The following is a 26,786-nucleotide window of genomic DNA, read 5'->3' on the forward strand; positions in this document are numbered from 1 at the left end:
ATGAACGCGTCAAATATCACACAAAGCCTCTTATTTTAAGTTGAATAATAACACATCAGGTTGGATTATTCAGGTGGCATTGTTCTACAGTTGATATGTTTAAAAGTGAAGACATGTAAAACTTTTAGGCATATACTTGAAAAAAGTTCAACTGTGTAGAAAAAAAAAAGACAATGGCAGAGATATTTGTCCTCAGTTACAGAAAAACGTAAATATCCAATAAAGTTTTGTTACATGCAAATAAAACAGTACTCATAACTAACTGTAGTTCTAGTAAGATGAATTCAATTAAAATAAGTTTTGCTATGCTAAAATGCATTAATGAGATTTTTAAAAATCTAACATTCATGTGGCATAAAGTAAAGTTTATGAAATATTGCAAAAACCAAATACTACAGTATTGCAAGAAAAAAAACATTTATATTTATGTAACAACGGTAATAATAGTGTAATGATGTAACCTACACCATTTAATTGGAGTCAACATGAAGCTTTTATTGTTAATACATTAAAATAATACAAGTTTCTATTTGCTTTTACCTATCAAATATTTGTTTTTGTTTGTGTGTGTTTGGTTAGATTGCCCCGGAAGCGTTCATTATCCCGGAAGTTAACCCCAGGTCCCACCGACTGCAAGCAGCGATGGCGGGGGACACCGCAACGGAGCTTCTCTTTCTAGATACGTTCAAGCATCAGAGTGCAGAGGTAATGTTTCTGAAGCCTCGACGCACTCTTTCCTGCAGGGTTAAATCTGTCTGTATTCTAACCGTGTATCGGTATTGTTATTGAGTTTTGAAAAACGATGCTCAACTTCTAAGCTAATGATGCTAACTTGTATTATGTTAGCAATAGTGTCATATCGTTAGTTGTAGTCATTATATCGCTTTAATTCACCGCTGGTGTTGAAACAGTAACATGTTAAAACTACGTATAAATTTACTTAATGTGCAAATCCAACTTAATTTTGTTTGCACGATTGTTCAAGTGCATGTTGCTGTTTTATTTTGCTGTTTGTTTGCGAATTAGCTCATTGGCCAATGCTAAGCTAATTTATGTGCCACTGTCATCAGTTATTTTCAGTTACTGCCATCAGATCTCATAGTAAAATTATTCTCATAATCTATTGCATTAACAGTACTTGTTTTCAACCCCCAAACTGTATACTGTTCTGTAGTTAACCAATGTGGATGTGGTGCGGTTTCCTTGCGGGGTGTTGGTAACGGAGGTCCGGGTCATTCCTCCGGGAATCAAAGCCCACAGCAACTTACCTGACAGCAGGGCATTTGGGTAAGATCTGCGAAGCACTGACAGAAACTCACTGAGGCACGTACACTCAGGTGACAGGTGGCATTTTGGGTGCACGACACTACAACTGATTCACATCGGTTACACTGATAAGTGTTTTACATAACCTTTTGAATCACAGGATTGATGTAGGATAAGAGATCTGTTTAAAGTCTTTAAATTTTGTGTATCGCTTTATTTGTTTCTCAGACTTTATTCCATTGGCTTTGAATACAAGAAGATAGAAAAAAGGTTCCCTAATGGCAAGAACATTTTAAGCTCACTGTTAATAGTTCTGGAGATGTTTCCTTGCCACACTTAGCTGAGATATGTATGCATGTCTATGCTGGAACAGCAGTTATTACTGAACCCTGTTGTTGAACAGGTCCTGGTTCTCACCAAGCTTGTTGGGTACAAAATCAACTGAAAGCTATATACTTGCAGATGAGGCAATAACATGTTTATACAGATGAGAGCATTAGTTTATAGATATCACAATAATGGATTCTTTGGAAAAGTAGTTGAGAAACATATGTTAATTTAAAAAAAGAGTTTATATTGATCTGCATAGTAAACAAAAAGACAGTACAGAATATTTATATATTTATACTTTTAACTCTTAAACCATTTGAAAAACATTAATTATTTATTATTATTATTATTATTATTATTATTATTATTATTATTATTATTATTATTATTATTATTATTATTATTATTCATGCATTTGCAACACTGCCAGCAAGCACATAAGTTTGGAATACAAGAAAAGTGAATGTGACTTTTATAACAAAACTTTTGCCTCTTCAATAGATTGTTCTGACTTTTTCTTTGGGTTTGTTTCCAGAGAGACCTCTCCTCATGCCTTCCAGCTGGAGCTATTTTTCAATAATGTCACTAAACCCAACAGCCCCACCTTTCACAGACTTGGCAGGTCAGACCCTACTCCTTTTTTTTTTACTTCCTGCTTGGTTGGATCTAGAAAGTGTCTTATATACAGAAGTGTGTCTCACCTGTAGAACCAGTCAAGGAAGCATCAGAGGCCACATGGGCGTGTGCATCAGTGTGCACACCCACCCATTCAAGTGTCTTTGTTGTTAAGCTGACAAACTGGTTTCTCCAGAAACCCAAGCCCACTTACATTGTGGCTGAAAGTGACAAAGTGAAGAAAACTGACATGTCCCAGGAAAAAGATAACTGGTGGAATGTAACAGGCACTCTCAGTGGCATCAGAGTGTAACCTTGTATTTAGAAGGACGTATTGTGTGGGACTTTAAATACACGCCTAGTTATGATCTCTGGTAGGAATATTGGGAGGAGATCTTTTTAACCTGTCTGTTTACTATCGAAGTATCTTCCACGTGTCCAAAATAGTTCTTGGTAATCAGGTTGGCCAACATTTGAAGGATCCAGACTGTCACATTAATGCAATCCTATTCTGACGTTCTGGGCCAATTAGGAGCCTAACACTAGTTAGCAAAATAAACTAAATAATCTTAGCAAAACAATAAAAACAACTACTATTGTATAGTTATATATCCTGCTAATCATCTTGTCATCCCATCTTTCGTTCATGTAAGGAGACGGTAAAGGCTTGATGTAGGACATGCGTAGGGAGAGCTTTTTGGAAACAGTTTAACACAATTATTTACTGGCTGGAAAGAGGTTTATTAAGGACTTGACAGATGACTGCTAAAACATGGCACTTCCCAGAACATTTGTAAAACTGATGATAAACAGACAGACTCAAGTTTAGGAATAGTTTACTATTGTGTTTATCTGCAGTTATATTGAAATGTTCCTTTGCTTGCTTTCTGTCCTTAGTCTTGAGTATGACGAGAACAAGTCTATTGTGTTCAGACCCAGTGGAAAGGTAAGTGGCTGTATGATTGTGTGTATCATTAAACCTTTAAAAGTTTTTTTTTTTGTATTGTAAATAACAAATGGGTTTTGTGCAGGTCAACACGGATGGCCTGGTGCTGCGGGGCTGGTACACCAGTCTCACTGTGGCAGTATACGGCACAGCAGAGCGCTCACATGGACATAGCCAAGACTCGCCTCCTCCACCACCACCTCCACCCCCTCAGCAGCCTAGTGGTCTAAAGAGAATGGTTAAACAAGGTGTTTTATATGAAGCTTTCACATTCACTTCTTGAAACTGAAACCTTTTAAAATTGTAGATGAAATTATTTTCTTTAATCACTTTTACTGCTTATCTTTTTAAGAATGGGAAAAGGATGACCAGTACAATGGCAGCCCGCCTAGACCAGCACCCAGAGGGCCTCGCACTCCACCTGGTCCCCCACCACCAGATGATGATGATGAGGAGCAGGTCAATGTGATAGGTCAGGCTTTACATCTGTTTGTGCTTCCATATGATACCAGACTGAGATTTATTAACAGTGACTAAGGCTTTGTTTCTTCAGTTTATTAGCCTAATGTAACATTAGTTAAGCTACACACTGCTTTACTTATAAACCCATTTGTTGTCTTTCCTATAGCGGGCGCCATCAAAGATGAACCATGTGAAGGCCGTGATGATTACCTGGAGCCCGTATCACCTGAAAGATCACTGCCTGCTGACGAGGCATATTCAGATGCTGACCAAGAGGAAGAAGGGGATGAAGAAGAGGAGGAGGAGCAGGAGGAGGAAGAAGATGCCCACACAGAAGGGAGCGCTCCAGAGGAGGAGGAGGAGGAAGAGGAGGAAGAAGATGAGGGTGAGGACGAGGAAGAGGAGATGGAGGAAGGTAGGGGAGTTCTTATGTGAGAGTAGGATAGGGTAAAATCCCAAATGGACGCTCAGCCCTGAATCCCTTGGTACTGAGGCCATGGGAGAAGTGTCCATTTGGGACTGGGTTCAAGAGTGTGTGCGCTCTGGCATGCTTCCTCCATCTCCAACTGCTGGATGCTCCAAACTCTCAGCTAGCACCCAACCCATGGTCTTAAAGGCTTATGATCAGCATACCTGAGCTCTCGTGCAGGTTTATCTCCCTTGGCTGAGCTTGTGCTGTAGTCACATCCTGCATGTCAAACTAACCCTGCATGTTTTGAGTGAGGCTGCTGTGTGTGAGTAAACTTGTCAACATATGGTACGTACCGCATTTGTTAATTAGTAAAGGGAATATATAGCAGTCGCTGCCCTCCTCATTCTCAGCCATTAACACACATTTGACAGATTCAAAGCATGACAAAGCATTCCATAATTTCTTCTGTTTTCCTCCCACTGTGATAGGAGATGACGGCTATGAGCAGATTTCCAGTGATGAGGACGACCTGGATAATGGTAGCTTCAAACTGCCCACCTTTGACATGGACTACACTCCGGAGGATCTTGCATCTGTCCCACCTGTCCAGTACGACCCTTATGAGCGAGAACTCAGGCCCCTACTATATTTTACCCCTCCATACAAGACGCGCTTTGACACCCAGTTTGAGAAGGCCACTGTGGATGAGCCCAGAGACGCTGGGGGCACAGAGGTACCCAGTCTTGGAGAGGAGGCTGAAGCTGTTTCACAGCTGAAAGAGCTGCTCAGTAGTATTGGTGATGACAGGGATGCCCGCTGGGTCACCGCCCTAGAAGAAGCACCTGGACTTCTGGCCAAAGGGTTGGCTTATTTAATTAAACGAGGAGAGGGGGAGAGCGAAGATCCTGTTGGAGTTTTAGTTCACTGGGCTGTGCAAGCTATGAGTATGGAGATTGCTCTCACACAACCCATTGCTCTTAACCTCAGACAACTGAAAGCTGGTGCTAAGCTAGCATCGCACCTGGCAGAGTGTCCACAGGGGCTCACAGCTCTGCTGCGTGAGGGGGCTCTGACTGTGCTTTTGGAGCTGCTCCACACAGACCATGTATCCTCCACACTTAAGCTGAGTATCTTGAGAGCTGTGGATGCTCTGACCTGTGCTCCTGCAGGTGTGGAGGCTTTCTTACATGCTGGAGAATCAGAGAAGAGTGGCTATCAGGTTAGTAAAGCATTATACAGAACTGATAATCTAATCACTTTGTGGATATGCAGATATTTCCTTCTACATTTATTTAAGATTGAGTTGTAGTTCTGTAGTTCTTCTGATATCAAGCTTTTTCTTCTTCACAGCGTCTAGTCCAGCTTTTTCTTCGTGAAGAAACGGTTAGAGTCATAACAGCTGGCAATGCCATACTGCAGAAAAGCCACATGTATGAAGTTCTGATGGACCTGCAACGCACAGCATCAACATGGAGTGAACCACAGCAGGTATCCACATGCATAAACACAAACCTTTTAACTTCCAAGTGTAAATGTTTGATAATCACGACTGTCTCGTCCACAGGAGGAGCTGGAAGAAGCTGAGAGCCCTATGGAGGAGGAACCATCACTAAGTGCCCCTCCTGTGAGCGAAGTGGAGCTTGATAGGTTGGCAGGGGTTTTGGAGGAGTTGCATCACCTGCTAGAGACGGCCTCTAACTGCATGGTGCAGCCACCTGGAAAGGCCTTCCCCACTACCACCAGAATAACAGGACCACAAGAGAGGGACGATCCCTATCCAACATTGTATAGGTACAGTTCAAACACACATGCCCCTTAAAAACAGAACATGTCTGCACATAAGACATGAAATTAAATATAATTGTTATCTTGTTGGATTTGTAAGATTGCACTGTTTGCTATTGCAGGTATATGCATGCGTGCCATTTCCTGGAAAGCATGTCAGTGGTGTTGTCAGCAGCCGCAGTGGCTGGACACTTAGGTGTCACCCAAGCAGTTAGAGACATCCTCCGCTTCCTGTCAGTCACTCAGTCGGGTCTGCTCTTCCTCCTGGCCCAGCCCACACCCACCAACCTGCTGCTGCGTCTGCTGGCATCAATGGCAGAGACAGAGGGCGATGAGAGCACGTTTACAGGCGGAGAGGGAGCTCCCGCGGGCCCGGCGTTTGGTGAAGAGGGCTTCGCTGTGTGGCTTTTGCAGGCGCTGCACGCTCTGCAGGGGGTCTCCGAGCTTATGAGCTATGTGGCCACAGGAGGAGATGGAGGAGCTGGGCTGGAGGAAGGTGACAACCCAGAAGTACTAGCCATGCTCCATGCACTCTACCTGATGACCTTCACACAGACTGGTCGCAGTGCTGTGGCCCACATTTTTAACCTGGAGAACAATCTGTCCTGCCTGGTTACGCTGCTCCAACACCACAGCAAGGATGGACAGGGGTACAATTTCTGGATTTGGACTTTTTATGACATGTGCGTTTTAAATTCTACATAGATTTTCACTTATTCACTCCTTTTTTATTATAGTGAGGCGAAGGCTCGGAAAGCAGTGACATATAATTATGCCTGTATGCTAGTGTTACTGGTCATACAGAGCTCCAATGAACTGCGGATGATGGAGCAACATGCGGCTCCACTAATTGCTTTAGCTAAGGTTGATGACACCAATGCAAAGTTACAAGGTAGCTATTACAAATGTTGCGCAATCATAGTGTTGGCCATATAAGATAGATGTATGAATGTTGTGTGCATTTTCTTTTTCCTTTTTCAGAGCTCAGTAAATGGCTGGAGCCTCTGGATAAACTTCGGTTTGAGATTGGCAGCATTCCCACCCTCATAGACTACATCAAGCAGGTACAAATTTGTTAATATTGAGCTACATTTTCATTTTCTGTAAGTGTTGTTTTATGTACGATCATTTTTGGCCATTGCTCACACTCGTACTATAGCAGTAAGTATCTCATCTCCACACAGATAACAAACGTATATGGCTCTAAAGGTTGGGTACCTTGTTTATTTAAATGTGTGTTTCCAGAATGTAGAGAATGTGTTGACGGCTGAGGGAATGGGACTTGTCACTGCTCTGAGGGTTCTCTGTCACATTGCCTGTCCTCCACCTGCTACAGAAGGTAAACGTAAAAGACTTAAACTGCCACTACATGTTTTTTGTTTTTTGGGGGTGGTTGTTTAGATGTATTTATAATATCAAGGCTGTTCTGAATTAAACAACTTTGTCCCCTTCCCTCCAGGTCAGCAGAAGGATCTGAAGTGGAATCTGGCTGGAGTTCAGCTGTTCTCAGGCGAGGGTTTAGATACGTGTGTGCGTGTTCTACAGAAGCTGTGCAGTGTGTTGCTGCAGCCATGGCGCCTGCACGGACACATGGGCCCCACTCCGCAGCGCTGCATGATCCTCAGCATATGTATCAGCACACTCAGGCTGCTGCGCACCATGCTGACGGAGCTTCTCCGTGGGGGAGCTTTCCAGTTCAGGGACACTCGCGTGGCCAGCGTGCTGGTGACACTGCATATGATCGTGTGCTCCATGCCTGCATCTGGACGTCTGGACGGAGAGGAGACCAGAGTGCAGGCGCTTATTGTTGATGTTCTGCTCACCTTCACACAGGGTGTCAATGAAGAGGTGTGTAAGAGGGGAGATAAAGTCACGCCAGCAAATGATCATTAAACTAAAATTATTGGTCACATTAATGATATTTGTCTTTTCTTTAGGTGACTCACACAGAAGAGTCTCTGGCCAGTAACACGTGGTCTCTGATGCTAAAGGAAGTTTTGGGCTCACTGCTAAAAGCTCCCGAAGGTTTGTTTTCTGGCCTGACGCTGCTGTCTGAGCTGCTGCCTCTTCCTCTGCCAATGCAGAGCACTCAGGTACCATACGTCATAGAATCTCACTTCTCAACCGGCTATTCATTACCTAACTTCATGGTAATCAAATCGTTTTTATGTTGACTTACTCTCGCCTCTGTAGGTGATATCAGTTAAAGATGTAGCTGTAGCCTTAAACACGCGGAAGCTGTGGAGCATGCACATACGGGCACAGTGGAAGGTGTTCTCTGAGGCATTGAGGTGTGTGTGCGCCACTAGCTGCCCTCCACTCCTGGCCATGCTGAGGAGAGTGTGCGTCCAGTTGGCAGACCTGTCTTCACCAACAGCCACGCTCATCATGAAGACCCCGGTGGAGCTGCTGCTGGAGGAGCTGCAGCCGTGAGTCAAGCACGTTCACCCATTTGTTTGTGTAAAAGCTTTGAACGGTATTTTAACTGTGTCTGATGTCTCCTAACTGCAGAGCGGAGGGGAAAGGTGTATGCTGGGGCCAGGTCCTGCGTCTCCTCTCCTTAATGGACGCTCTGGTATCACAGAGAGCCTGTAAGAGCGCAACGTTACACCTGCTTTCTGGATCTGTGTCTGGAGATGAGCAACTGGCCGATCTGTTCCCGCTGCTTCTGTCTCTGCTCGTCCCTCCAACTGATCACTCCCTGCAACAGCAGCAGTGTAGTGAACTGGTGGGAACAACATTACAGTCACTGTGTGACCAGGTAAGCAGTGTAAAGGACACACAATTAACCAAATTCTTAGAAGAGGATAAATAAATCTCCCTCCTCCAAAGGACATTTCTCTGGTTGTGTCTCCACCTGGTGAGACCTGCGTGTCGGAGGCTGAGCAGCTGGCCAATGCACTACCAGGGCGCGAGATTATGTCATCTGTTTGCAACGCCATGTTGGACGTTCTGGAGAATGCCGAGAGCAGTGTCCCACTCCTTGTCACCTGTATCAGGACTTTGACATTCCTAACAGAGCACGACTATGGACTCTACCACCTCAAAGTGTAAACAGCAGTCCTCTCTTCTTGTTGCTGGGGTTTGTGTGAAACAAGTCTTCAATTACACTTTCTTTTTGTTTTAGCTCTCTAAAGAAACATACTGGGAGTCTGTATTCACTGTTAAAGAGGCTGGTAGTCTCATTCAACAAGGACTCTGCAGATCTGCTCTCAGCTCTACTTGACTTCCTCAGGCAGATTCTTAACACAGAAACAATGGTAAGCCCTTATTTTCTGTCTGGTTTATATATTTAATGCAGAAGTAAATACCATTTCTAGGTACCTAACATTGTAGGTACATTGAAGTACAGTTTGTCTAAATAACTTTTATGCTTGGCTTTTGATTTCTTATACACTATATGAGAATTTTATTCTGTTATGCAGTGTGTTGAGGAGGCCCAGGGGTCTGTTGAAGAATCTGCGTTCCCTACCCCTCCACGGTTGCTGACAGGGTCTGAGATGAAAATTCTGCTGCAGTGGGACAAGTCCGAAACTCATCCGCTTTCTGCTTTAGAGAAACAGATCACGGTACAGATGGTACACACACACACACACACACACACACACACACACACACACACACACACACACACACACACACACACACACACACACACACACACACACACACACACACAGCGTAGTATGTATATGGGGTAGAGCACACTATTGTCTCTAACTTTAATGTGTTTGTCTGTAGAAACTGTGCAAGGAAGATGAGTCACTGGAGACCATGTTGGAGAATGTGATTGTCCTAAAGCAGACTTTAGAGTCTGCTACAGACATGGCTCCTGCGACGGAAACTGAGCCCACTCTGCCAGCACCTGAGACACTTGGGGCCCAGTTTAACCACAGGTAGTGTCTCTGGATGAAACAAAATGTCCTGGATTAGACTTTGTCAGTCATAGTACTGGATTTTGTTGGTACTAAACTTGACCTAAACCCCCTTAACCATTATGAAGAAAATGTGTGTATTTAGCCATATTATGACTTACAGTATATCCCCCTGGTAGGACGGTGTTTATTCTGTCAGAAGCTTTGGACGAGCAGCTGAAGGTTCTATGGTTCTCTCCCTTCCAAACGGATGACATAGAAACAGACCTTGATATGGTACGTGTACACATACAAAGCAGTTTATGGTACATGAATATAAAACATAAAAATATACATTCAACCTTTAATCGACACCTTGCCTTTGTTTGGCAGGTCAAAGTGGATCTGGTTGGGCTGGCTCAGGAGTGTTGCCGGGAACTGGACCTGAAGGCAGAGCTGGAGCGCTCCTTCATGTCTGAGCCCTCGTCCCCTGGTCACACCAAAGCGCCTAAAGGCTTCCGACTTGGCAAGCACAAGCATGAGACATTCATTACATCAAGGTAATAATACATTTTAAAAAAAAGAATCTTCAAATAAATATGTTGTTTCAATAAAATTCCAAACTGTCATGGTTGTCTCTGCAGTGGTAAATCAGACTATGTGGAGCCTGCTAAAAGAGCCCACATCATGGCTGCTCCTCGTGGCCGTGGGGGTCGAGGTGGATTCGGACAGAATGTCTCACGGCCCCACGATATCTTCCGCCAGCGCAAACAGAACACTTCCCGTCCTCCCAGCATGCACGTGGACGACTTTGTTGCAGCAGAGTTTAAAGACATTACAACCCCCCTTGGCCTTTTACCTCCTAAACGGCCCCCTAAGAGCTCCCCCAAACCCCCCACCAGAGGACTGTTCACTGGCAACAGGGGCAGAGCCACCTTTCACAGCCAGACCCGCTTTTTCACTCCACCACAACCTAAGGGGGTGCTGTTGTCTGGTAGGTACTTTTTTTGTTTTTACACTTTAAGCCAGTATATTGAAAGTTGCTCAGCCACATCTTGTCCAGGAAGTAAATCTTCTGGGTTTTTTTTGTCATTTTTGGTTTTGTAGGTAACTACACTCGTAGAGAAGGAGGGAGAGGTTCATCGTGGACCGGCCAAGTCCCAGCTGTCACTCACAGAGGTACCTACAGTGAACCTCGTGGAGGGCAGAGTAACTTCACACGTGGCCCGCTGCCCTCCAGACAACCCCCAGCAAGTATGTATTAAACACACACACAGTTCTTCCCAGATTTGACAATATGAACTTGTAAACTCCAAACTGACAATGTGCTGGTTTTGTTGTTTTCCAGGTGCATATCGTTTGGCTCCACGGGACCGGGCTCCAAGGGGCAGAGGAGGCACCGGGCTGTCGTGGCTTAGTGGGCTCGGAGGTGGCGGCAGTGTCGGAGGAGGGGGTGGTGGAGGAGGCGGCGGAAGAGGATCTCAGGGGAGCAAGTTTGGTGGCGGAGGGAGCGGAGGTGGGAGGGGCAGACACGTTCGCTCCTTCACCCGGTAGAGTCACCTGTGCAATGGCCGCAGCCTCTCATGGCAGCAAATGGACCAATCAGAATATTATGTGAACCTACTCCATGATGGTGGGATTATGTAACAATGAGACAGACTTGCTGTTGTTTTATGTTTTGTTATAAGGACTTGTATTTGGAGAATAAAGGTGTAGTCACTGATCTGTTCCATGTGTTTTTAAGGACACGCCAAATAAATGATGTGTGCATTATTTCAGATTTTGTTTTTCGGTTAAAGTGGAAGTGGTGACAAAGGAAGCATTTGTGATTCGGTGATTTGGATGATGTGCAACGTGAAAGAAATCATCTGCAACAGTGTTTTCACCACAAACTATATTGGCTGACAGACACGGTTGGATACATTTTAAGTTAACCTTGAAATAATTTAAACATGTTTTACACTTTATATAAACAACGTTTGCATTAAATGCATAAGAAAAAAAATGGCTCTGGACTTGAAATACATATGAAATATTTTTACTTGTAAATAGAAAAGAATCTAAGGACTATTTCCGTTACACTGCGCTGAGGTGATTTTGCCAGTTCCTCAGGTGCAATGTGGATGTCACAGTGCACCTATTCTTCACTTTGTTTTTATTTTCACTTGTATCAACAGATAACTTAAGGTTCAGGTCATGCTCGGAACTAAAAACCACTTTACCACATGCTGTCATATAGGAAAAAAATAAAGATTTGATATTCCCTGGTTAGCTAATATTCCCTGGGTCCATCTTACTCAGATGACTGTCACCTCTCGGCTCTTCCTCTTTATGCAGTCCAGGGTCAGACTCCGGGTTCCGCCTTTTCGAGCCCCCTCGCCCAGCTTTGGTGATGGGGGTGGACCAGATATGTTTAGAGCCTGAGCTGAATGAAGAGAGAGGCTGGAGGCGTGTAAAGACGCCTCTCTCTTCTGGTGTCTTGTCCCGGGAAGCGGGTCCCAGTCAGGCGACTGCTGTTCTCCCTGATGCGGGTCCCTGTCCGTCTCTTCACCCACATCCTGACTCTTGATTGGCTGCAGGTCTCTGAGGAGCTCCAACAGTTCCCTCTTCTCCAGCTCGGCTTCTGCCAGCTCCTGTCTCCTCAGACGCTCTGCTCCCAACAGAGCTCGCATGTCACACTTCACACGGGACAACTGACCCTGCAAAGGATGCCCAAAAAAGCGTGTGTGACTCCTTCAGATCTTTACTAATGCTTTAAGGAGGTGACAACATAAGAGGGATTCACATTCACCTTGAGTTCCTCCACCTCACTCTTCAACTGTGACTCTTTCTGCACCATATGCCTCCTCTGTGAGTCCAACCTAGACTCCATCTCCCTTCTCACCTCCCCCAACTTGCACAGCATCTCTGCTCTAACACAACAAGAGTGAGAACAAAATGACGATCTGTATCAGCAACACAAACATCTAAGTTGCACATCAGCCACGGTCAGACCTGAGCATGTCTACTTCTGTGCGCAGCTCTGCCACACAGTTATGCTGTGACTGGTCCGGAGAGAGGAGCGTATGGCCACAGCCATTGGGACACTCTCTGCTGCGGAAATTACATTCAGACAGATGAGCCTCCAATCCACGTCTCTCCACCTGCACAGGACATCCTGAGTGGGAAAGAGCAGAAGCTCTACATGAAGGACAACATATAGGATTCATTTCGCCTAAATAAAACTTATACAGTTATAACAATAATTAAAGGCACATATATCACAGCAGCCGTAAGAGGTAAGATACACACACTGCAAAAAGCCACACTGCATACGCACAACCTGTCACTATACATACCACAGTGGTAACATGTGTACTCTGCACCTGTCAATGACAGGTCAGCATCAGACTGATGGTATGGACTGTGAGCACACTTGCATTTATATACAGCACTGGTATGAGTGCTCCTTAAAGTATGATGGGCCTTGAATGAGTGGGCTTTGTGTGCAGGTTATGGGAGTTGTCGGTCCCATATGTGCACTAGTTTTTGAAGTAGCCATGACAACACCAGAGCCACCTGTTGCTCCCACACACAGAGGTGTCATATTGCGTTTGTGTCATGCACATCCATAGGGATAACAATGCAAGTTTGCATTTAGATGCAATGCCCTGTGTTGGTTTCTCACCTGTGTTAGAGCAGGACACAAAGGCAAACTCACACTCGTCTTCATGCGTGTGAAGGTTTTCCAGGGAGCTGATCACCTCACATCCCTGACCTGCATTTATGCAGCGGATCTGTAGACGGTTCAGGTCATTTCTCATGTACCTGTTACAAAACAAAAATATGTTTGGAGAAGTAAATGTGAGCAAGAAGAGACACATCATCTGGATCTGTGAGGAACAAAATTGTTGAAATATTGCAATGAAGGGATAATTCAGTGGTGTGTGTACACAATAGTGCAGACTGGCCTGTACAGTGGTTTGAGACTGTTCACATCAAGCGGCAGCCTGTCCTCGGGGCAGCTGTGGTGATGGAGCAGCCAACTGCTAATGCAGGCGCTGCAGTAGGCGTGTTCACAGGGCGCCTGCAGGGGGCGCTCCAACACGTCTCGACACACACAGCACAGAAGACCCTCATTCACGTAGCCAACAAACCTGTCGAGATCGTAGCCCATCCTGCACTCGCACATGCATTTTAGAAAGAAATACTGCTATTGTTGTAATCGTGTGATATTGCAACAATTCCGTATTATTAGTTATTTATATTTTGTTTTATTTTATTTTTGCCACTCTGACAATGAAATTCTTACCTGACAAGTAATTTCCATGCAATCCAACTCTTCCTTCTTCCAAACTCTGCTGTTTTTCACTCTAATGGGTCCTTCACAGGTGACCTTCCCACTTGTTCCCTCTTATTGCCAGCCTTTCCTTCTTCATCTTCTTTTAACGTGTTGCTCCATCAAGGTGAGGGTCTCCTCTGCCTTAAAGCCTTCCCCTATAATGGAGAGTGAGTCTCCATGGAGAGGTATCCCTGACAACAAGGGTTAGGGACACAGGCAGACAGCTGTCAGATGAGATGAGACCATATCAGAGAGACAGACAGAATTACAGGGGAAAAGCACATCCCATTCAAACACTGAGCAAAGTTAGTAGTAGTGTGCTTTGCTCACTGCCTGACCAATAACACAGGCTGTGGTGTAGCCTTCAGAGATTACTGCTTTCAACTATTTCTGTCTCTCTTAATGACACAAACGTCACTAGGTTTCTCTTTCTACCTTTCCCTCTTCTCTCTCTCTCTCTCGCTCTCTCTCTCTCTGGATGTGGGATTATCATAGATTACGCTCTCTCCCCCAGTGATTGGATTACAGCCTGCACAACATCAGATGAGACATAGGCTCAGACCAGAAAAAAAAAGAAAAAAGAATCAAAGAGCAAACCAGATGCCTGCACTCATCCCAGAAAAAAACATCTACATTGATACATAATTGAATATAACAATATTGCAACTCATGAAATTTGAAAAACTTCTTTTTAAATTTCTCATACTATGCTTGTTTTAAAATGTGCTTAAATAGTACTTAGATAACAGTAGATAATAACAGTTACTATTGGACTATCACTGTTAAACTGATAATGAAGGACCATTGTAATATTTTTGCTTAAAGAAACTATTTTCTACATCCATGTTAAAGCACTTTATAAAATAACAAATAACTGCTTGTCATACGTGTTTTGATGTGTACATGCATGAAGGTGAAATGTTATACTATTTCTTTCTGATATGCAGAAAACTGAAATTGCAGAAAATTTAAATTTGTTATTTATTATATTAGTAAGTAAATGCACATACTTTTCACTCAGACTGTAAACAGCATTAAAACTATATAGAACTAACGTTTAGTCATATCACCTGAATAATAATTCTGAGGGACGCAGTTAGAAACTACAACCATTTCGAAATCATCAAGACAAATGTAGATGAAAAACTCAACATCAATATTTCGATAAAACAAGTCTCGTGTCCTGAAAGCAATGGGTGAGCTTGATTTGTAAGTGTGATATGGGCGGGCAACAGAAGTCTATAACAAGCATAAACAGCAAAGTCCTGTGGTTTGTTTAATCAAACGCACCCTAGTAATTTAGGGCACGCCCATTACAGCGAATCAACCAATCATGTTATTCAGTCCGTTCAGCGGGAGAAATAGAATATAGTCTGGAGTAAAACGAAAGAAACGCTATCAGGCTAGTTTAGCTACTGTTGTGTCAGCTTTAAATCAATGAATCAACCAGTTCGTCCGCGTTTGTATGACACGTTGTTTCGCACCGGAAAACATTATTTATAGCCAAGTTGAGACCGTGTCATTACTCGGATGATAGATGCTAGCGATTTAGCTCCAGTAGCTTGCTATGCTAACCGTCCACAGCAGTAGATTTTAATACTTCACCGCGTCAAAGACTGTTGAAGAGAATTTGTCATAATTGTCAGTAACTCCACCAGACTGAGCCCAATTATATACAATTACCTGTGTATCAGTAAAGATCTCTGTGTCTGATTTTTGTGAGATTACTGTGTTGGTAGAAGGATGAGGCGCTCAGGAGCTCCCAGCCGGCTCCTGGGTAATGCAGTGAAAAAGCCTCGGTTTGTTCCTCCTGGAGCTTCTACTTCATGTCCTCCACCTGCACCCAACCCCCTGATCCCTAAACTCGGTTTAGGCAGCGTACTGGATAAGGTACTTTATTTTTTTTTTTACCATTTTGGGAACAGACTGACTGCTCAGTATTGGTTTCGTCCCCATTTCCTGAGAATATAAAGTGTATTGTTCTATTCCTGCAGGTCCAGAGAAGTTTAGCAGGACCGGTTCAGTGCAAAACTGAGTTTGTTGTCAAGCCCAACCCTGCTCAGCCTGCTCCAGCTTTGTCCAAAGCTCTGGCTCGTGTTCTCGGTGCAACAGAGACTAAAGAAAATGAAGCTGAGCCAGAATATCCTGACCGTGGAGACAATACAGAACACAGCACATGTGGTAAGACACAAAGACCTGTAGGTGGGACAGCCCCTGGTTTAGGAAGAATGGCACACCTATAAAATGTGACAGCACTAAATAACCACACACAAGAGTCAATTAAAAACATATTTTATTAATAAAGTTTCATATAGTTGTAAATTTATACAAAACTGGTTTAAGAGTTGGCATTACCAATGTGAGCAAAGACAGTTTATCTGAAATATAGTTGTAACTTATGCAACACATAAATGTTTTATGGGCAAATACACAATCTTTAATATTTCACTATTTTGAGTATAACTGGCCAATATGAATTTCAGTATAGATTTGCTCGTTATACCAAAATTGATGCAATGCTACTTTCAAGACCAAGCAAGATGTTTCAGAGGAATGTTTTGTCCAGAATGACATGCACATTTTCCTTCATTTCAATTTTTCTTCAACATTATTCTCACACTTTTATTACTGTTGTGGTGCAACTAGACACTGCTGTACCCTGATGACATTTCTTGGTTTAAAAGAATTTAATTTATTTTCTGTTCAATCATAATTGCCTTTACATTGACTGTACCTGATAAACATTTTTACCGTGGCTGCTCAGAAATCACACTATAGTTATCCGTGTTCAGTGTGGCGCAAACCCACAATATGAGGATCTAGTAACAGCAGAATGTGTCTGTAGCAGGCAGTGGGGCCTGGAAGGTCAGGGGACCCCTCCCACGGAGGCTGTCTGAACTGACATGTATACTTATTGCTGACATTGAAAACTCTTTCCTTTGTCGTATCGTATTTTTCCAAAATGATGGAGTAAATCTAATACGATTTCATTTATAAAACAGGTTAAATGCAGATGAAGCATCTTGTCAGAAAAAAATATTTTATTGCTGCAAGTGTCCAATTCGAGTGAAGCATTATCCAGGTACTTTCCAGTTTAATCAAAGATTTTCATCTAGACTCATTTCTAACCAAGCCGTTCCGTCCCCGTCACACATGATGAGCATTACGCACTAACTGACGCCTCATCGCCGCATCTTTCACTACATACGACCCCGCTCCATCGCTCGCTCGCTCGCTCGCGTGTTCTCAGCGTTCACGCCGCCAGTCGCTTTGTCACGTCGCAGCGCCAGACTCCCGTTTCCGCTGCCAGTAACAACGCACCACGGCGAAGATGGCCGCGAGACAGCAGGTCCAGCATTATGCAAATGAGCGGGGCAGCGCGGCGGCAGCGCCCGGCAGATTAGGACCGTGCTCGGGATCAGTGAGCCAGCGAGCCGCCGCTCCTTCCCCCCGACACAGCAACTAGTGCCCGCGTTTTCCCGCCTGCGCACGAGCGGCTGCCTCGCTCTTTGTGTCTGGCTCGCCGCGGCCGCCACACGCGCCCCCGACACGTGTTCGGATAATATTAGTCGCCATGTGCGACGCGCGGATCAAATTTACTGTGCACACTCCGCCGGGCTGTTCTACGGGAGCGCGCGGCGCGCTCGCGCGCCCTCCCCTCGCCCAGTTAGTTAAGCCAGCGCTGTTCGAAAGCGTCGCTCACTTGTGGAAAACGCACTTGCGATGTAAAATGAGCTGTAACACACAGGTTGAACATTGTTTGCGCCGTTGTGACACACGGACGCGGTTTGCGTTGCGCCACTGAGGCGCGCCGCTGTTCTCCGCTCTGTGCTCGGTTTGGGGTTTAGAGAGACCGAGCTGTAAGTAGGTCGGGCTGGGCTTAAGCGGCTTAGCTACGTCAGCCTAAGCTGGGAGGAATTCATCCAAAGCCCTCCGCGGTAGGCGGGGGCCTAAGCGAGGCTGGCCTAGTTAAGCCTGATTCTTATTGTGAGCAGCACAGCCTGTTTTTGTTGTGCAACGTAGCCGAGAGGGAAGCCAGCAGTAGTGTATGAATCCACGCACATGTGTTGGACACAGCTTGCTTTTGAGTTAGAGAAGAAGACGACGGGGTGAATGAAACATGTATGAGTTAGGCCAGCGTTGGCTCCAGCACTGAGGACATATTGAAGCCAGCAGCAGGGATCAAAACAGCAGGTGGGACGAGCGAAGAGCCCCAGTGCGGGGTGTGGGAGCCATAGGCCCAGCTCGGCGTGCGATAGTCCGCTATGCAGTAAGATGGCGTCCGGCTCGGTGTTTCTGTCCAGTATGGTGGGCAAGGCTCGCTCCTCCAACTTCACGCTCTCCGAGAAGCTGGACCTGTTGAAGCTGGTCCGGCCCCACATCCGCATCCTGGAGGAGCACACCAACAAGCACGCGGTCATCGTGGACAAGAACAAGTGCTGGGACACTGTGGCCGACCAGTACAACGCCTTGGGGGGGGACCGGCCCCATCGCACCGCCCAGGGCCTCAGGACCCTCTACAAGCGGCTGAAGGAGTCCGCCAAGCAGGAAGTGATGCAGCGGAGACACGCCCAGCCAGAGTACAGGGCCAGCATCTCCGAGCCAACCAGGAGAATTATGGAGATGATCCCTCACCTGTTTCACCACGTGCCCATCCACGAGAAGGACCAGGCGCTGCGCAGGTACAGTCAGATCAAGCCCGACGGGCACAGACACGCACAGGCACGCACTTTAAATGCACAACTAAAGGGATAACGCCGCAGTCGTGAGAGTTCACTGAGGAGCGGCATCCTCGTTCTAAAATAGTATCTACTTAAATGACTTGTCAGAGGAGGAGAGAGAGAAGAGCGGCTGAACTCTCAACCGGTCTGGCTATAAACTGAACATTACCTGACTTCACAGGAAGATATTGTATTTTATTAAAAGTATAACTATTTGTCTCATCAGTCTGTTTATTATTAATATTATTATTTTAATCAGCTAGTTGTTTGATAGACTCAATAATAGATATTGCCATCAGCCGATGTCTCTACACTCATTATCTAAAGATGTAGATGATCTACTGTATAACTGCTACTCTAGTCCCACTTATCTATATGTTTCTTTTCATTACAGGTTAATATACAGCAAGCACAACTCTCCCATTGAACATCCTGGCAGCAGCTCCTCTCTGGCTGGACTCCAGGATTACTCAGCAGCTGTCCCAAGTATCCCCCATGAGGTGGTCCAGCTGGACCCTGAAGAGGATGTAAAACCCCCGCCAGACCTCCCCATCCTCTCCACGCACGCAGGGCCAATGCTGGATGGAGGCCAGGACCCGGAGGGCGAGCAGGACTTGGCCAGCGTCCACGACTACGAAGCGTCCCTGTCTCCCAGCCCGTCCTCCGTCAACATTCCCCTCTCCACCTCACCGCTGCCCTTACGCCACGACCTCTACTCCAACGACATCTACCCGCACCACGAGCCGGACAGGTTTCGCCCCCTGCACTTAGCCAAAGAGGAGCACGAGTTGGTGTTGGCGAATCACAGGAAGGTTGCCCTGTACCTAGACGAGAAGAGGGAGGGGCTGAAGAGGAAGCAGGAACTCGAGGAGGAGCTTCTGAAGGCTAAGATCAAAGTGGAGAAATTAAAGGCTGCCCGACTCAGACACGGACTGCCAATTCCCCTATAGTGTGCACCAATGCCACATGTGAATGCCACGTGACTAGTCTTAGGATGAGAAGAGGTTATGAGAGTGTGGAGAGGCTCGTTAGTATCATGTTTGACTGTGTCTGTGTGAGAACTTTAATTTCCTTTGAAAACACAGTGCCTCGTGAAGACATGGAAATCCTCTCTGCGTATTTCAGGATAAAGCAGACTCCTGTTCAGTTCTTCATTGCGCTTGTTAGCATTAAAAATTCCTGAAGGTTCCAGCAGAGGTTCAGGCTGATAAACAGACATTGCTATCACTGTGACCAACCAGTCTGGGTCATATAGATGTAAATGGCCAAGGTTTTAAAAGGGAAAATTTACATTAGTCACGTGTAACTTGATGGTGTCTGTCCTGCGTAAATCTGCCAACAGTAGCTATCTAGAGTGAATTTAGTGTAATGAAAAATTCTTAAATATTTTATGACATTTACTCTGACATCCTGGAGGTTGCTTAATTCATATACCATTGATTCTTTGTAATAAATAAAAAACAACTGGCATCTGTGGAAATTAATTAAATGAATACCCAATGCATTCCAGATTAACACTTTGATAAAAATACCAAAACGAATCAGATCTTAAACAGCCTTAAATAATTATGCTAATATTGACCTTCATTTAAAGCTGAGAGTTGACAGTGTTGAAGTCAACAATTCTCTGTAACAGCCAGTAGTTTTTACACAATAAGGGAGCTATGATGTTGTATGATGTTGCCGTTGTTATTTAATGTATGTAACTGCAACATACGCTGTGACTGTAAGGTTTTACAGGTTGTCCGATCATTGCTGTATTTTTATTAAAAACCCAGACAGCGGCTGTTTTGTGTTTATTGCACGTCAGCCCACATCTTGATTTCAGCCATTTTCTGGATGTGAACCGAATCAGCTGACGTGTTCGTTGTTGCATGTAGCTACACGTGTCTCAGCCTTGCCGTCGTCAACATTTTCTGATTTTCTGTTCCGTTGTCGTTGTGCTCTGGGTTGAGGATCATTGGTGTCAGGGCTGTGAATGTGAAGCAGGACACGTGCACTTGGTGTCGCAGTGGCCTCTGCTGGTTGGGATTTGAGTTCAAGTGACTGATGCTGGCTTTGCACTGTGTTACAGGAGGAAATGTTTACCCAGAGTCTCCTGCAGCTCGGACCCGTGTTCCTGGTGCTGCCGGTTCAGATCCTGACCGCAGTCAGGACGGGGCGCGTTACTTGAGTGTGATGTGGTGTAAAGCCAGCAAGAAAAAGCACAAACGCTGGGAGGGCGACGCCGTCCTGGTGACGAGAGGCCGCACGGCCACACTTAAAGACATGGAAGGAAAAGATATTGGAAAAGGTGAGGAGAAGTCTACATTACTCTGTTTTAGTGGGTCTTTTGAGAGTTTTGTATATTTCTGTAGACTAACGCATGTCAGATTTATAATGAGCTGTACATTAAATTGCAGACATAAAAGATTCAGTTCTATAAAGACATTGTACTAATGTACACAGTCACTGTATGTTTGTGTGTAGGTAGTGGCTACAAGGTGTCAGAGCTGGCCTCCCTGTCGGAGGGACAGACGCTCATGGTTGGAGGGAAGGAGGTGGAGGTGATGGGAGTGATTTCCCCTGAGGACTTTGCCAGGGGACGTTGTTTCCAGCAGGTCCAAGCGGAGAACGGGGAGTCGCAAACGCAGTCGACTCCACTCCCAAACCGACGCTTGGCGGCCAAACCTTTCTGCCCCCCTTCCCTGTTAGGGGGAGCGGAGCGTCCAGGAAGTAAAACAAAAGTGGAACACACGTGCAGGCCTCACCATGACCCACTGGCTCCAGGTGCACGGACTCAAGCAACTTTGCTTTGTGTCACTGTTTGGTTTAATGTCAGACTCTGTCGTTTAATGTTGTGTTCCCATATTAATCCCAGGGGCCCTGGTGATGCCTCGTCCCTCTCCTAACCATCAGTGGTCTGAAAACAAGTTTGGGCTTCCTGTGGTTGATGTTGTGGTCGACCCACACCTCACCTCTCACCTCCGACCCCACCAGAGGGATGGGCTGCTCTTCCTCTATGAGTGTGTCATGGGCATGAGGTGACAACGCTGTTCTTGCAGGAATCGTGACCTCAACCTTTCCTACAGCCTAAAATGTCATATTGATGTTTGTGCCTCAGAGTGGTGGGTCACTACGGTGCTATCCTGGCCGACGAGATGGGTCTGGGGAAGACCCTGCAGAGCGTGGCGCTGGCCTGGACGTTGCTCAAACAGGGAGCGTACGGTGGGAAACCTGTAGCTAAGCGTGTGCTTGTGGTGACCCCTGGCAGCCTGGTGCAGAACTGGGGAGCAGAGTTTAACAAGTGGCTGGGGAGAGAGAGGATCAGTGTCTTTACTGTGGATCAGGTGGGAGTGTTTTTAAACATTATATAGGAGGATCAGTTTAGTTTGCAAGTCACCTGTTATTATTTATTGTTATTAATCTGATTTAGATTTTTGCTGCTCTTTGTTCAGGACCACAGGATAGAGCAGTTTGTGTTATCGCCTATGCACAGTGTTCTGGTCATAAGCTACGAAATGCTGCTGCGCTGTCTTGAGCAGGTAACTTGACTCAGATTTACCTGTGTGCACATTTGATGTTTGCATATCATGGGACTGTTTTTTTCCTCCATGTTAAGGTTCAGAAAGTGGAGTTTGGTCTTATAATTTGCGACGAGGGCCACAGATTAAAGAACAGCAGCATCAAAACGTCCTCTGCCCTCAGCAGCCTCAGCTGTAATCGCAGAGTCATATTAACAGGTACGCTGAAATACAAGCGCTTGCTGGACTTTTTCTGGAAACTCTAACAATTATAACTTCTTGGAAGGTTTTAAAACACATTGATTTTGTGTTTTGAAGGAACCCCGGTACAGAATGACCTGCAGGAGTTTTATGCTATTATAGAGTTTGTCAACCCTGGGATTCTCGGATCGTCAACTGCTTATAAAAAGGTCTTTGAAGAACCAATCCTCCGCTCCAGGCAGCCATCATGCACAGAGGTAGCGCTTCCTCTGCATCCCTTGCTTCCTACTTCCACTATATAGAAAGACCTTTATCCGTCATTGCTTTTGATCTCGGTCTGTCTCGGCCCACAGGAGGACAGGCTTTTAGGAGAAGAGCGAGCGGCAGAGCTCTCTCGCCTCACCGGTGTGTTCATCCTGAGGCGGACGCAGGAGATCATCAACCGCTACCTTCCACCTCGTCTCGACTGGACGTTGTTCTGCCACCCGTCGCCTCTGCAGCTGGAGCTGTACCAGCATCTCCTTTGCCACAGAGTCTTCCGAGCCTGCCTTCAAGGCTCCACGCAAACCCACACACACCTCGCCTGCATCACTGCACTGAAGAAGCTCTGTAACCACCCTGGGCTGCTTCACTCCACTGTCAAGGTAATAAAAACAAACCATGTGTGTACTTTAGGATCTGGGTTTATTCCAGTTATGTGAGTGATGTTCTTGTTCTCCTTTCAGGACCGAACAGACCGTGGGTCAGTGGAGAGCTCAATATATGAAGGCTTAGCGGATCTTTTCCCAGAGTCCTACTCTTCAGGTGGACTGAGCGCTGCTGACTCTGGGAAACTGCTGGTTCTGTCAGACCTGCTGTGCGCCATCAGAGACCTCAGCCCTTCAGACAGGTGTGTGTGTGTGTGTGTGTGTGTGTGTGTGTGTGTGTGTGTGTGTGTGTGTGTGTGTGTGTGTGTGTGTGTGTGTGTGTGTGTGTGTGTGTGTGTGTGTGTGTGTGTGTGTATGTGTGTGTGTGTGTGTGTGTGTGTGTGTGTGTGTGTGTGTGCGTGTACTGTATTTGTACTGTGCACCTCTAGATCTGAGCATAGACCTGTGCCTCTCCCTCAGGGTGGTCGTAGTGTCCAATTACACTCAGACACTTGACTTGCTCCAGGACCTTTTTGTGGACATGGGCTACACCTTCTGTCGTCTAGATGGACACACACCTACAGGCCAGAGACAGCGTTTGGTTGACAGTTTCAACAGTCCCTATTCACAGAACTTTGTGTTTCTGTTGAGCTCTAAAGCCGGTGGGGTGGGACTTAATCTGATCGGTGCCTCTCACTTGGTGCTGTATGATATTGACTGGAACCCAGCCAATGACATTCAGGTAAGAGAGATACATACAGTATCACACTCACTAGCATGATCCCAAGATGGTTCATAGTCTGTAACATAGGCATTATTTTACCTATGTGATGTAGTTTGATGCTATTTATGTTGATTATAATTGATCTAAACCAATTGAAGCGAGCTGTAACTGTTGAGGTTGCCAACAGACACTTGGGTATCAGATACATGTTTGTCCACCAGATGGCGCTGTTTGTGTGTCATTCTGCCCTGTTGATAAACCCTCTGTATGTACATGGTGTCTAGGCCATGGCTCGAGTATGGAGAGATGGACAGAAGAAGACTGTGCACATCTACCGTCTACTCACTGCAGGTCAGACCTCATAAGCACACAGGGAGCCTGCATGTCAGCGCTTTATTAATTAGACTGATCTTGAGTTTTATGCCTAGATGTGTGTTACCTCCTCTTAGGTACCATTGAGGAGCGTATATTTCAGAGACAGGTGTCCAAACAGGGGCTTTCTGGGACGGTCGTTGACCTGGGAAAAGGGGCAGAACACACAAGCTTCTCCACCAATGAACTGCGAGACCTGTTCAGCCTAACGGACACGCCCTCTCTGACTCATGACCTGTTGAACTGCAGCTGCAGCATGGACGGATCGGTCCCAGGTAAGACACAGGGTCAGCGCTGATGCCAGCAACTCCTTCTCAGAGAGTCTCGCTGAGTCACGTGTGTCTTCATGCTCAGACGTCGCAGAGGAGCAGGAGCAGGTTGCTGTCAGGCCGTGCCAGCTCGGTCGCCAAGGTGACCGCAGTGGAGCAGCGCCGAAGCATCTCAGCATGTCTGAGCTGATGCAGTGGAGGCATTTCTCTAGTGGCTCTCACACCTTCTCAGACCCCTACCTGGACCAGGCTCGGAACCACATCACCTTCGCCTTCAAGAACGTCGTATCTTACTGTGCTCAGTAAACACACGCACACACACACACACACACACACACACACACACACACACTAGACTGAACCCCGTTCATCACTTTCACATGTTTGTCTTGAGTCTCTCTGGGTTCTGTCTGCAGCCTGACTACAACATGAGTAAACATTCAACATTCACTGCATATCCAACTGCCAACAACAACAAAGTTTCCATCTAGTTCAGATGACACGTTTTCATAGTTTTGCTGTTTGTCTTTAATATTTCCATGGTTTATTTATTCATATGAATGTATTGCACTTTCATTACATGAATTCAAATGGAATGTGTACAATAAAAATACTTTTATGGAGTTTGGCTAAACCTTCTGCTGAAATATGTTTAGGTGACACAATACATACATACTGTGCATCCATTAATTGAAACTTAATAGGTTCATAGTGAGTTTGCCACATGGAACCAAATCCTCTGATATAAGAACTATAGGAAACAAGGGCAAAGTGTTGACTGGTTTTTGCGGGAGTTTATGATGTAATGTGGTGACATTAGTGTCCAGTAATCAGCTGGGCGCTTCAAGTGTGACATACTGCGATCTGCTCAGTCTGTTATTTTAGATAACACTGGTCTGTTCATGCTCTTCAACAAAAGCTGCTGCGTGGGCGTTATGTAGTTGTCTGCTGCTGATTGTGTGCGCCCTGAATGCACATATGATTTGTGTTGCGCTCCAGCACAATGTGCGTCTTTACTTCACATCCACAGGGTAATTATTATTTATTGGATGATCGTGATTCTGCGTGATTGTTAAGCAGTGTTGTTGTGTAATAACTGGGTCTCTGGGATGCTCAACTTTCTCTTTTTGCATATGACAGTTGAAGCAGTGCGCTGTGTTGGAGGCAGTGTGGCGATTATGCAGACACCTGCTATTCTCTGTGGCCACAATGTGAGATTAAACTGTTAGTGCCAGTCCTACGCCACAAGGTCTTCAACCTTTTATGAAGCACATATATTTACTTATCTACTCATTTGTGCAGGTTCCATTGAAGGCTCGTCAGTTTTTCATATTACGAGTCTGGAGCCATTGAAGTTTGAGGCAGCACTTCAAATGCCAACATGCCAGCACCTAGAACTGGTTTTTACCAAAGTGGATGCTCATCAAGGTAAATGTAGCCCATTCTCAGAGGTACAGAACGTTCCATTACCCTCCAGTCTGATCACTAAACCACAAAATTTTAATCTCTTTAATCCAAAATAATGGACCGTCTCAGATTATTAGCATGACATAAACACTTTGCATCTTAATCTATACACAAACTAATAAATTTAGAAATTAAAAAGGCTCTGATTGAAGCTAGTGGTGTCATAGCAACTGTCACCGAGCAACCCGCTACAGATATGCCCTGGTCTGACTTTGACTAAGGTGCTGCTGCCTGCTCGCCTTTTGTGCAGCAGCGGCTCTTTTTGTGTAGGACATGTGTGCGACCGACGAGTGTCATCGTCCAAACTGCATATTGATCCGCATCATTCCCGTAATAGTCGAAGGCCATGTGCTGCTGGGACATGAGGTGGCATTAGTGTGTCTGTGTAAGGCTCTTACTAGCGGCCGCTGGCTTCACAGCCGACCTCTGTTTTAAGCCACACATTCAGCTCAAAGCGCTGGCATATGGGTTGAATGAATGACTGCACCGCTGGGGGGGGGGGGGTTGTTTTAATGGAGGAACTGAATCACAGATTGGGAGTTTATTCCTGATCCCAAGACCTCTGTGGAAGGCTGCTCCATAAAGGCAACAGGCCTTTGGTTTTAACCCTCCGCCAGGTCACGACTCTCACATTTGTTCAGTATTAGTCCAGGAATCATTGATGTCTAAGCTGCACGTGGCACCAGCAGTGGATGTAGATCACATGCATTGACTGGACTGGTTTTTATTGGGCTGTGGGAACTATCTTCCAAGAGACAAGAGGTTCCTATACACACACACACACACACCCAGAGGATTTCATGTCTAATACACCATGACACAGCTGCCTGTCCCTCAGTCCACGCTCGTATTGATTACCCCACTTAAAGGCTGTACGTGTTGTTCTTTCATGGAGCCGTGAGTGCATTAGCT

At 45.5% G+C, this 26,786-nt stretch overlaps 4 protein-coding genes across 5 annotated transcripts; 3 read left to right on the forward strand and 1 right to left on the reverse strand.

Moving 5' to 3' along the window:
- Positions 1-580: 580 nt before the first annotated feature.
- virma (vir like m6A methyltransferase associated) lies at positions 581-11,443 on the forward strand. The gene is given in 28 exon segments (XM_029129215.3): positions 581-705; positions 1,175-1,287; positions 2,132-2,218; positions 3,109-3,157; positions 3,243-3,405; positions 3,510-3,629; positions 3,786-4,034; positions 4,520-5,250; positions 5,382-5,519; positions 5,596-5,822; positions 5,939-6,466; positions 6,554-6,708; positions 6,798-6,880; positions 7,062-7,155; positions 7,276-7,664; positions 7,754-7,909; positions 8,010-8,245; positions 8,328-8,577; positions 8,649-8,866; positions 8,944-9,076; positions 9,242-9,385; positions 9,558-9,712; positions 9,871-9,967; positions 10,064-10,230; positions 10,315-10,664; positions 10,778-10,924; positions 11,019-11,133; positions 11,135-11,443. Coding segments are annotated over 28 exon segments (5,511 nt in total). The 5' UTR covers positions 581-642; the 3' UTR covers positions 11,289-11,443.
- Positions 11,444-11,544: 101 nt separating this feature from the next.
- On the reverse strand, positions 11,545-15,812 carry rnf41l (ring finger protein 41, like). 2 transcript variants are annotated; one of them, XM_029129218.1, is made up of 7 exons: positions 15,675-15,812; positions 13,962-14,182; positions 13,621-13,827; positions 13,338-13,477; positions 12,665-12,827; positions 12,462-12,582; positions 11,545-12,369 (listed from the first exon to the last, which is right to left on the reverse strand). In XM_029129218.1, exons 3-7 carry the CDS (start codon positions 13,824-13,826, stop codon positions 11,968-11,970), a joined length of 1,032 nt encoding a protein of 343 aa, XP_028985051.1. In that variant the 5' UTR covers position 13,827; positions 13,962-14,182; positions 15,675-15,812; the 3' UTR covers positions 11,545-11,967. The 2 variants fall into 2 exon arrangements, with proteins under 2 accessions (XP_028985051.1, XP_040923886.1); XM_041067952.2 differs by lacking the exon at positions 15,675-15,812 and having other exon boundaries at positions 13,962-14,852.
- rad54b (RAD54 homolog B) lies at positions 15,320-25,030 on the forward strand. Its single transcript, XM_029129216.3, has 16 exons — positions 15,320-15,632; positions 15,731-15,881; positions 15,986-16,172; positions 20,787-21,005; positions 21,182-21,481; positions 21,573-21,735; positions 21,816-22,041; positions 22,150-22,236; positions 22,314-22,434; positions 22,534-22,673; positions 22,770-23,060; positions 23,142-23,305; positions 23,523-23,784; positions 24,051-24,117; positions 24,216-24,413; positions 24,493-25,030. Exons 2-16 carry the CDS (start codon positions 15,735-15,737, stop codon positions 24,711-24,713), a joined length of 2,793 nt encoding a protein of 930 aa, XP_028985049.1. The 5' UTR covers positions 15,320-15,632; positions 15,731-15,734; the 3' UTR covers positions 24,714-25,030.
- LOC114843032 (fibrinogen silencer-binding protein) lies at positions 16,245-20,496 on the forward strand. Its single transcript, XM_029129219.3, has 2 exons — positions 16,245-18,673; positions 19,107-20,496. Exons 1-2 carry the CDS (start codon positions 18,267-18,269, stop codon positions 19,660-19,662), a joined length of 963 nt encoding a protein of 320 aa, XP_028985052.1. The 5' UTR covers positions 16,245-18,266; the 3' UTR covers positions 19,663-20,496.
- Positions 25,031-26,786: the final 1,756 nt, after the last annotated feature.

Source organism: Betta splendens, chromosome 16 (genome assembly GCF_900634795.4).
Source record: "Betta splendens chromosome 16, fBetSpl5.4, whole genome shotgun sequence".
In the NCBI taxonomy this organism is placed as follows: domain Eukaryota; kingdom Metazoa; phylum Chordata; class Actinopteri; order Anabantiformes; family Osphronemidae; genus Betta; species Betta splendens.